The 12,303-nt window shown below is 40.0% G+C and overlaps 1 protein-coding gene across 2 annotated transcripts in view; it reads left to right on the forward strand.

Moving 5' to 3' along the window:
• Positions 1–12,303, forward strand: part of unc5cb (unc-5 netrin receptor Cb) — a 124,965-nt gene that overhangs the window by 85,470 nt on the left and 27,192 nt on the right. For both annotated transcript variants that reach the window (XM_005735192.1, XM_005735193.1), the window contains exon 5: positions 10,553–10,733. In XM_005735192.1, coding sequence (XP_005735249.1) covers positions 10,553–10,733 — 181 coding nt within the window. The remainder of the gene's footprint in view (positions 1–10,552; positions 10,734–12,303) is intronic.

The following is a 12,303-nucleotide window of genomic DNA, read 5'->3' on the forward strand; positions in this document are numbered from 1 at the left end:
ACACACACACACACACACACACACACACACACACACACACACACACGCAGTTTTGCACACACAAAGAAAACAAGCAGCAGGCATTTATCTTGGCTCTCCCTGTGACCATTACCAATGGAACTTTGGCCTTTGAGAGCTGAAATACAGCGAGTTGGGTTTCTGGAATAGCACAGGGATTAAGTCATCTGAATGTCTTGTATGGTCTGAATAAATTAGACACTCAACAGGCTCCCTTAAAGTCATTGTTACACCTTTCCATAGCCATGAATATTTGATATGTACTTAATGAAGAGCAGAAGGAAAATCTAACTGTTGAGGCTATTCTAGGAACAGTAGAATCGGAGTGATTTGGCACAAAGGCTCTGTGCACTGTTTCACTGTTATATCAGCTTAGTGGCTGAGTGCTATCCGTAGTTATAGTAATAAAGGTAAAGATGGGAACTGAGAGCTTCTCACCAGCTCAATGCAGATCCTTCCCTTTGAAAACCCTCAGGAGGCTCTTTCATCCACATCTAAAGGACCTCTCGACAAGCAGCAGCGGCCTCTTTTTATACTTAATATGTGGCAGCCTTATAAACTCGACAGCAAAAAGAATTGTTTCTTTTCTTCGCCCATTCCCTCCGTCTCCATTTCGGAGCGCTTGTCACAGTCCTGAGACAAAGACAAGAGTTCAGAGGTTACGCAGGACCGGGAGGCACTGTGCCTATTTCCATGGAAGCAGGATTTTAATTCAGGCATCTCCTCAGTCGGTCGGGGTCCTGCCGTGTTATCACGGGTAACGAGTCATTGATGCTCTGCAGGGTACGGGCCCTGCTGCCATGATTAAGTCCATTGGCTTAGTAAGAAGAAAGATGGGAAACACAAAGATCTTTACTTCACACTTTCTCATCCAGAGAGGGAGAAAACTAATGCAGATGAATTAAAACAGCTGAGACACAAAATTCAATCCGTTTCAGTTCATGACAGATGTCATTGCTAATTTAAAAATATGTTCAAAATGCTTCATTATTATATAAAATCCAGTATAGTTCTTATATCTGGCACTTATCAAGCTTCATCATCAACCCCATTTTACACATAGAGCATGTAAGCGATTAGTGTTTTCTTTTAGCCCACTTTTACTTAATTAGTGATATGAAGGCATGCTGCGACCGGTTGCCCATATGTTCACCTTGTCAGAAAATAGCTGAGTGCTTTTACTGCTGTAAAAATGCTGCATAGTTGCGTTATGAGAGTGCCAAGAATGTCAAGAGAAAAACACTTTAGTGCCCAGTGGAACAGGGAGGGCATTTTCATTAAGGTAACCCATGGGAAGAAAGAGTCACAAGGCCAGTCTAAATCCCTGTGGCAACCAACTAAAGATTGCCCTTCAGGCACTCACCTGTCAATCATTGCAGGTTTCCCGTGAAAAGACTGCGATTAATCCTAGTAGCCCCGCATTTGTGAGGTCTGCTGCCCGCACAGCCCTTTCTACTGTTGGGTGGGTAAGGTTTATTTGTCAAATGTATTTCATTCTGAAGATGATTTTCCCTGCATATATTAAGTCAGACTTCTGCTGAGAAAGGAAAGAAACTGTTGTAGAAAAAAAATTGAATCCCTGCTCCCTATAGTAACAGTGTGTGGTGGTTGTGTTACAGTGAGGGAAGTATTTTGGGTCTCTGATCAATATAAAGGTGTTGTGAGTGACTTTATTCTATCAGAAAATATTTCTGTGTCTCTTTTTGCGGTATAAGAGGTCACCGAGTAAGTTCATTCTGAAAATGATGTGGATCATAAAGTACAGTTTCATAACAAGCAACAGCATGTGGAATCTATCTGTATAGTAAAGACAGAAGAACTTGTAGAATCACTGACCCCATAGACTTCCATAATTAAATGAACAGCATCCATCCATGAATGTATTCTACAACTCACCCACTTATATTAAAGATTAGTTATACATTATTATAGTTGTGGCTGCTTTTAGTGACAGGTGGATGCTGACACAGCAGCTGTAGCCAGTAGTTGCTCATTTGAATCACTAAGTGGATTGCTTAATTGTATTAACAGCTCATCCAAAGGGACTGTGCTCCAGTTTTTGTGGGGGAACTCTATTTGGATATTACTTTCTTGAAATAATTAGCAGGTGCCCATGTGTCTTTCTGATGCACTTTTAAAGTCTATAAGTGCTCTTCGGTAACCAACCGTGCTTGTGTCAGCTGATATCCTAGCAGTCCAGCATCTCGTCCACCGGAAGCAATTTGCAGCAACGTTCTTACCAGAGATCGTAGAAAGTGACGTTTAGCAACATTATGATGACAGGTGAAATAACCACTGGCAACATGAAGTGGGTGAGTCCCGAGTTAAACTCTTCTCGACTTGCGAGCAACTGAAGCAGCTGCTGGTAAGAATAAAGGCTACAAGTGGTATGACTGGATGGCAAATGAATCAGAGAATTGCTATGGCCATGTCCGCGAGCAACTGACCATAAACAAACAACCAAACAAAAAAGCAAAACATGACGAGCGAATCAAATCGCTTCCTGTGTGAACGCCCCTTAAGACATTGTTTACTTTAATCTGCATGCAAGAAACTGATTCTGGAAGACAAAACCAAACCAACATTATGTATTAAAGTCCCACTCGCTATTTGAAACTTTGGCCATCTGGAAGCATATTTTTCACAAGCCCTTTTTTAGCAAACAAATAACGTTTGTTACAGATCATATAGTAAAAGAATAACTAAAACCACACATTTTCCCAAGCAAAGAATACAACATAGTGCGACTGTTTTTATTTGGTGGGAAAATTATTTCTGTATCACCTAAAAAAACCCAAAAACCTCCTTACCGCTTTTAAGCTGTTTGCACGGGGCTTGTGCTGTTTCAGTTTATTCGTATTCCTGAAGGTTGCATTCTGTATACCAAGTGAGATCTGACCTCTAGAGCAGCAAAGAAACCCTCTCCCTTGATGGAGTTATCATCTAAGCTTTGTTAAAAGTCAGGGCAGTCTCAGGGAAACCAAGCACTGAATGCAGAGAGTGTATTAAACAGTTCTCTGACTGGGAAAGCCAGAGCCTCAGTAATGGTTTGTGTTAGGTTGTTATTTAAAAATTCTAATGAAATAACATGTGTGCCATGCCTCTCAATAGCCAACTTGCACTTATCCACCCACATGTGGTGAATTTATTTAAAAAAAAAAAGTATTGGCAGAAATCCCATAATCACATCATCACTGTCAGAATTTAATCATCCATTTAGTGACAGAAGGAGGATTTATAGAGACATTTTTAAACTATGGATTCTTAAGGTAGTTTCCCAACAAACACACATTGGTAAAAGAGTATCGTTTTGCCACACGTATGAGGTAAATGTACTGGGAAAGGGGAAAACAGAGTAAGCAGTGCCTCGCTATCCTTGGAGCCAGTTTAAGAAATGCCTGTGTTCCCTCAGCAGACTGTAGAGGAGAGCTAAAGGTGGAAATGAACTGGGAGAGGTCATTATTCCTGGCTCGAGTCTTAGCAATCCATCTCCTCTATGGACACCTACAGTAGTAACCGCTCCAACTCCACTACTGTTATCTAAATTTGCCCTCTCTCCTCCTCCTCCTCCTCCCTAACCTGTCCCATTCCAGCTCCTCCACAAACACCCTCACAGACAAATATACTGGTTCAGCTACAACAAGCAATACCGGCATTAACGCTCACACTAACATTTTTCCCATCACATCTCAAGATATCACACGTTTGAGCATTTGGGCTTGTTAATATTTATACAGCTCACATTTCCATACTTGTCATGCAGGCAGATGCAGAGCATATGGCTTGTTGTCTGTAAGTGAATGATTGAATAATCAGTTTATAACCTTTAGTGGCTCATTCTCCAGGTGTGTCATTCAAGCCTGGAGCGGATATATACTGTGAAAAAAGGGAAATGAATAAATTACATCTGATAGATAGTTATAGTGCATGTGGAAAAGCAGAAGAGCTCATAATGACTTCTCCGTAGAAGTCTTGCACATTGCTGTGGAATTTTTTTTTTTCTCTCCCCGTTCTTTATTTTCACACCCCTTTCCACCCCCACACTCTTCTGTACACTCTATTTCTGACACAACAGCGATGAGTAATGAATGGTTTTGCTTTGCAGTGGTTCTTAACAAGTGAGAGGATTGTATACAGTGTGTTCTGTCTATTGGGCTAATTAGTGTTTTGCTGGCACACCCAGGCAGAAACATCCCACTCAGTGGCTACTCCTACATTGCTGCTGTAACCAGGTCTTCAGCCAGTAATGTTTGCTAGTGGGAGAAGAAGTGACAGTGGAGGCGCACCGAAGCTGCACTCTTATTTGAAAGCTGGGTGGTTTAAAGGACGTAGGCCACCTGGGTAGTCATTCAAAATAGAGCTATGCCTCACTGAGAGCAAAACTAATGGTGCACCGAGGGGCTACAGCTCCATTTATTAAGTTTTGATTTTAGACATTCAGGCTAAGGTCGTGGAGTTGCATGTAAAATAAAATAACGCAACATATCAAAGCATATAGCAGCTAGTGCTAACTATAAAACACTGTAAAGGTTTACCTTATGAACTCCATGAGATCTCAATATGTCAGTCTTGTTTAGCGCTCATGTCTGCTGACCCCAAGTGGTCGTGCTAAAAAAACAAATTATGTTGGATGTATGGATGAGTGGATGGATGGATAGATGTTTCAATGATGGATGGATAAGTGGGTGGTTGGATGGATGAATGTACAAAAGCAGAAATTAAACATCAGGTATGTTCCTTCCTGGAGAACTGCATCTTTAGTGGAGACTTCACGTGTTGAGTAGATTCTCACCGATTCTGTGAAGAATACTGCTGTCTGTTTTATCACATCAAATTCCACTCATTATTCTTTAGCTGCTTATCTTACTCTATCAAAATTAGGGGCTGTAGCCTATCTGAGGGGAGTACACCCTTCAGTCCCTCCTTGTGATGAGACTCCATCTTCAAAGCTCAAAGCTGGACAGATTACGCCATGAACCTTTCCAATATAAAACAAGGTGTAACTTTTCTTGACTTTATTAAAGCTTTTCATGAGTAAAACTGCAAAAAAGCATAAACCCATACTAACATTACTGTGACTCCACTTGGTTTAAAGCCCTAATACTTTGACAGGAATGCAAAAGGATATACTGTAGAGTCACTCCATACCAAAATCAGTTATTTGGCTTCAGTTAAATTTGACCAAACTTAAAATGTCATTGTACCAACATTTAAAACGCAATAACTGAGAATACTCACGGACAGTTTCCAAGGCAACAACATAAACCCATCATCCACAGCAGAACAAGCTAGTCACACCATGTGCTTTGCCATGCCCCACTACCACTGACTGCACTTTCTTAATGCCATAAGGTGGCACTGTGGTTCACGAAACTTCTCAAACATTTGCATGCTTTGATACCGAGAGCAGCTCAGCATGAGCTCATCCTCCAGTGTTTACCAGTGCAACAAACTTTTGGTTCTCAATGTCTAATACTCTGCCCCAAACAACTTATTGCGTAAAAAACCTTCCATGAACTCTTTATTTTTCAGTAATGATGGGAACAAACGTTAGTATACAAACCTAGCTTTTTGTGTTTGCATCTTCATGTGACATTATCACGGTGTGGTTTATAAATACGTTTTCTGCGATTTTCATTTAAAAATGAAATAAAGGGTTCTGGTATAATTCATCTGATTGAACAGGTAACCCATGTACTTTAAAGCAGTTGCTGAGGCCTTGGTTCAAATCTGCTCCAAGGCCATTTACTGCATGCCTTTGGCCTGCTTTACTGTCTTCTCTCCTCTATCTGTCTTAAGTAAAGGCTAAAAAATACATTAAATTAATCAAAAACTGACCAATTCACCATTTCATTTGTTCCATGCAAATTTCTACAAGCTACATTTCTTGAACAAATTTGTCTTTCCAGTGGAATAACCCAGCATTTTATATTTGCACGAGATTTGCAAACTTCAGATGATCCCACCTCTGAAATAATTTAGTCTAGTCCGTGCACAAGAAGTCAATGGACTTTTATTGGCTTCAATGTCTTTAATTTTCTTAATCGATCCGTATTATTTGTGTAAATACAATTCAGTATGTTGATCTGTGAATATCGATGTGATTTTTCTTTGTTAACCTCATGCTTTAGACTTTGTCCCTTCTCGTTCATCTTAAATCTTCCTTTCTTCAAGCCAAAGTCACTTGTTTGTAACATTTTCCCCCCAATCGTCCATCTTTCTTCTTTCTTGTCCGTCCTTGCCTCTCGGTGATGATGTATTAGATATATTTTGGAACACTAGTGACTGCCCTCCTGGATGTGCACCTGCTCTCCTTCTCACTCATCTGTCTTTCTCCTCTTTGTCTTACCATCTCTCATTTACCTGTCCCCCTCCATTCCTAGTTCTACGTGCCCCCCCACCCCACACTCACTTTCCCTCTCTCGCTCACTCTCTCACTGTGTGTCACTTGGCTGTCTTCAGCCAGACAGGCTTTTTCTTTATGGCAGCTGACATGTGGCAATTTCCTTTCGTTAATGACAAGAAATGTGCCAATTACCTCTCCGGATGTTTTACTGCCAATCAGACGCTAACGAGCTGTGAGCGTGAGCATTTGGATGTGTGTGTATAACTTTGTGTATCTGTGTTTATGTCTTTTGAATCTGTTGGCATGAAAGAAACCTGAACAAGTTCAATGTGACATGAAGTTTTCTGCACATATGCAATTAGTATACAGACTGTGTAGCTTAGTTCCTTTAAAGACTGGTACTAGATTAGATCATACAGAAGTATGCCGTGCTGTGATTGGGATTCTGTTCAGTTCAGGTTTATCTATATAACGCCAATTCACAACAGTAGTTGCCTCAAGGCACTGTATTATTGTAAGGCAAAGAACCTATAATGATACAGAGAAATCTCCAACAATCAGATGACACCCTATGAGCAAGAACTTGTCACCAGTGGGAAGGAAAAGAGGGACACAGGACAAAAGATGCACTGTTGAGCTGAGCCAGAGATTAATAATAACTAATGATATACATATAAACAAACACATAGTAAGTGAAAAAAGGTGAGTGAAGGAGAAACACCCAGTGCATGATGAGAAGCCCCCAGCAGCCTACGCCTATTGTAACATAACTGAGGAAGGATTCAGGGTCACCTGATACGCCACACTTATTACACCACATATGCATAAACAGACAGTCTGCAAAGAAGAGTCTGTAAAAACACTTCCACCTGAAAAAGCACAGGTCATGCTAAAAGTATTCTTTCACGACATATACAACTTACACACAATATTACACAATACACACTATACATATACATACACAATATTACAGTTTTTGATGCTTGCATGTTGCACTTTGAATTTTACAAAATTTATGTGTGTGTGTGTGTGTGTGTGTGTGTGTGTGTGTGTGTGTGCGTGTGTGTGTGTATGAATTTCAGTGGCCCTAATCTTCTTCTGTAACATGTAGCTTTACCTGTTCAAAGTACGTTTCAAATTAACGGAGCATATGTGATATTGTACAAAGAAACCCTATCACATGAAGGAACATGCCAAAAAATAATGGTTTCATCCTTTAAATGTGCAAATTTGCTGCTTTTACTTTTAAGAAGTTTGATAGTAAAACCTGTTTAAGCTACCTGTCAGCAGCAAACCTCAATTTAAAAAAACCCAAAAAACCAACAACATTAAACATGCATTTTCAGCCAAGTCTAAAACTTTTGTGATCTTTTCGAATGTCCGGAGCATTATCAGTTGCCTGACAAAGAAACCATCAGTCACAGCCCTGTAGCCAAACAACCTTTTATAAATGAGTCCTAAATATAGTCAGTACAAAATAATCGGTGAACCATTGCTCAGTTTAGCTCTCTCACACGTTTCCCCCTTTTGACATGAGTTTCTACCACTTTATATTTCTTGTCACTCTGTCTCCCTCCCACCCCTCCATCTGCACTGAAAAGCGCTTTTGTTCAATTTTTAATTACCTTCTCATATAAAAGTGCTCTTGACATCTGAACACAGCAAATTTGAAGAGGCAGCCTCTGTGATTGGTGCAAAATTGGATAACCACCTCTTTGTATCAACTGTCAATCTCTATTCTAAGAAGAGACCTTTCACTTTTTAATTCCCTGTGCCCAACACACACTGATGCAGGCACCAAAAGAGAAAATATTTATGTCAAAAACAACAACAACAACAACAAAAAAACAGCCATTGTTTCTCCTGTTTGCATCATTAGATTGTTTGCTTTTGGTATTGCTTGTGTGTGGGAACAAAAGACAAAAAGTGGCAATCAGATCACTGTCAAATCTTTGTTCTCTGAACATAGGGGTCCTTCTTTCTGGTAGTGCTCGAAATGTTTTATTCATTATTAAAGACTGAGGGTGACACACACATGTACAGAAAATGTATGGGACCCGTACTCAGTAACTCTCCTGATGCCTGCACTTAAATTAGTCAGTTCTACATATATAAATATACGTAGAATTCTATACATATGTATAGAATATAAACCTTCTTGTTATATTTTTACAGTTACAGTTTGTTATTGCCTTCTTTGTAGTGAAATCGTGGTAATGTACACAGCATATGTGACTTAGTTGTGTCGGTATAAAATAAGAGAAACTTTGTAGAAGATGTCTGACTGACACCTGAGCTGCTGTCAAAATAATTTAAAGAAGACAGCTCAATAGCAGGAAACAACTAACTATAAACACTCACCAGCCACTTGATTAGGTACACCTTGCTAGTACCAGATTGAACCCCTTTTTACCCTCAATCTGTCCTAATGCTTGCACAGTTCCTGCAGATTCAGCAGCTGTACATCCATGATGTAAATCTGCTGTTCTACCACATTGCAAAGGTGATCTATTGGATTGAGATCTGGTGACTGTAAAGGACATTTGAATAGAGTGAACACATGAATGGATCTGAATGACATGATGTGTTACCCTGCTGGATAAGTGTGTGTGTGTGTGTGTGTGTGTGTGCGTGTGTATATGTATATGTAAACTCTGCTTTTATTAATGATCTAGACAGAAGTCTAATGAACTAGGTTAACATAAAACATTTCTTTTTGCACGAGTTCCTTGCAGAAATTATTATTTTTTAAATAATGATGTATCTGTGAATGATCTATCTCCTATATATTGCAATATACAGTCTGTCATGCTGCACTTTGTTCTCAAGGGAGAGAAATGTTTAGTTATATTTAATAGACGGCAAGTGATGGAACTGCGTCCCTCGTGGCTCTGTGAGATTGATTCGACTGATACGTGTTTATAGAGGAAGAAATTCATAAGCACCAAATGAACAGTGAATATACATTAAGCTTACAGTGGTTCACTGAAATGCTCAGTTGATATTGTGTTTTAAACCCCGTCTTTTTTCCGATGTAAGTGTGTGATGGGGATAAGTGCCTGTTGATGTGTTGTATGCAACAATTTGGGACTTGTTTACTGAGAATTAACTGTGAAAGGAAGTATTTAAAGTCTGTATTTTTAAAATAAGATAAACTTTACATAGCAAAAACTAGAAAAAGAAAGAGCAGGTAGTCTTGCTGAGGTGCGATGCCGGTGATGCTGATATCCCAGTGCATGTCATAGTGGGTCTGTATTGTCTTTTGAGAAACTCCTAACAATGCCGGTCTTATAACAATGGCCAGTGTATTGTACGTTTTCACAGCACAAAATGCTGTTTCTGTGTTGTTGCCTAAGAAATTCAAAAACAACAGTGACTGTTTTGTCTTGGCCAGTCTCATATCAGGTTATTGCCCTACTTTTTGCGATATTCTATCTCTCATGAGAAAGCCCCTTTATAAACATCCTGCTTATCTTTCTCTGTAGTCCTCCTTGGTGTCTTATCTCTTATCAGGCCCTGTTACTCATGGGCTATCACAATGCACAGGAAGTTAGCTGTTTGCCAGGCCTCTTCATCACTGGACAGTTTCTTTGAAGAAAACCAGAGAACCAGGAAATATTTTGAATCAAACTGGCTGCGGACTGTGAGGCGGCACATGTTTTTCTTTTCTCTCTTCTTGAAGAGAGAAAAGGGATCTCGGTGAATTACAGCAAATAAAGCCTCCAAATGATCTTCTGTTCTGCGATAGTGCCTGGAGTGCAATATCAGTTTCATTTGGAAAAATGGAACTCAAAAGAAAAGGTCAGAGAGCTTCTCAGCCTGAGGAATTCTGGAGAGTTTTCTTGTCTCTGTTGTCTGACAGCGCCGCTGTTACTGCGGCGCTTTGTTCTAGGGGGAGAATAAAAAGAGCATGATAGCTATTGACTTTTTGTAGCAGGACCTCAGAGTAAACATAGTAATCCTGGCACTCACAGTTATTTGAGAGGTTAGACAGAAACTACACAAAAACCATCACTGTTTAAACACTTCACTTTGATTTTTGGTACAATTTAATGAGGTCAAACTGTCTTATATCTCCTTTCACGTCCTCCGTTTAAAAAAAAAAAAAGCATTTCTGTTGCCTCCAAGCTCGCAGTTTTCTTTCTCACTTTCACATTCCTGATTTCCTTTGTTTGGTTTTTTTTGTAGGTGGAGTGGCTTAAGAACGAGGAGGTTATCGACCCTGCAGACGACAGAAACTTCTACATCACCATCGACCACAACCTCATTATTAAACAGGCTCGCCTCTCTGACACGGCCAACTACACCTGTGTGGCAAAGAACATTGTGGCGAAAAGACGCAGCACAACTGCCACAGTTATTGTCTATGGTAACCTACAGTCTTACCTTTCTACACGTTAATACAATTCGATTCAAAGTAGTTTACATGTGTCTGACCAGCTCATTGTTCTTGCCAACCACACGGCTGATTAGTAAAGTGAGACACTGGTGTTGAGGAAACTTCCTTTATGAAGTTCAGCTCGGCTCAAAGTAAAAACAAATTTCAAAGTCACTCTGCATACTTTAAATCTCCCCCTCTCTCTCTCCTGCAGCGTGTAACATTCACTCATTTTGTTCCTGCCAGAAGGTGTGCAAGGAATGGAAGATTTGTTTTTTTTCTCTTTTTTGATCTGCAGAGGTGCTGATGTGGCTGAGCTGTACTTAAAGAGACCCCTGCTGTGGTTTCACGCAGCCTCGCGCACTGTCTCTCTAACATCAGCTAACATGACTGTTATTGCACAGCACGGTTCTGACGTTAAACTTCAACAGCTGCTGGAGGCTACTTAAGACAGAACAAATGACACGTGAAGCAAATGTTCCTTTGAACCTCAGACATTGTTCTTTTTTTCTGTAGAAATGACTACTGGCTTGATAGCTCATTTAACTGAGGCCAGCAGAGTTCATCCTGTGCTTGATAGAACTTTTCATGGCTTTGCCAATTTAACTCTAAAAGGGAATAATAAAACAACTGCCTTCTTTCAGGTGCAGAAGTGCTTACAGATTTTATTCACTTTGCACGAACAGTGTAATGCATATTTCTAAATGAAGGTGGCGTATAAATACAGATGTGCATATAGTGCACATACCATAAAGGTGACCAGATGTCTGATACCATTATCAGAGTTTAGCTTCAAAGCCAGAATTTTCTCATCCTGTTCCCTTATCTCTTCCCTGGACTTACTGCATGGTTAGTATTATAATAGGAAGGCAGTGAGACAAGTGTCTCCTCAAGAATTTCATGTTACTAGCAGAGTATATTAGAGCCAAGTGTCAAAAAAGCACTTTGATGTCAGCCTGTCCTTTTCCTTTCCAAAGAGGACTACACAAGCATTCATGTATACCCTGATTTCCTAAAAAGGCTGGGACTCTGTCTCAAGTGTGAAAGAGATTGCACTGACCTATAAATCAGTTAAACACTATATTCATCTAAAAGAAAAAGCTGAACATGTCAAAATATTGGATAGGCCAACAAAAAACAGTTGTTTAATGCTGCTAAAAAGAGAATCAGGACCCCCTGGAGTAACCTCTTACAATCTGTTCAGTTAATCTGCAGTGTTTCAGTTTGGGGATTGTATCATTTGTTGTATATACTGTAATATCATTAAAGGATTCAGAGAATTTGGATAAATCTCAGCACACCAGGGTAAAGTCTGCAAATTGTTATCGAATGGCTGTGTCCTTTGGCTGCTCATGTGGCACCAGATATGATTCTGTAGTGGAAAAGTGGAAAACACAGCTTGAGTTCAGAAACACTTCTGAAAACCTCTGCAAATAAAAACAAATGGTATAAAAATAAGATCCAGAAACGCTGCAGATTTCTCTCTGCCTCATCCTGTGGGCGATGAGCTGAAGGTGAGAAGGATGGTGGTCTTGTGGCCGGTGCACAGCTTAAGAGTATC

The sequence above is a fragment of the Pundamilia nyererei genome, unplaced genomic scaffold, assembly GCF_000239375.1.
Source record: "Pundamilia nyererei isolate P.nyererei 1_Seehausen unplaced genomic scaffold, PunNye1.0 scaffold00063, whole genome shotgun sequence".
Classification (NCBI taxonomy): Eukaryota; Metazoa; Chordata; class Actinopteri; order Cichliformes; family Cichlidae; genus Pundamilia; species Pundamilia nyererei.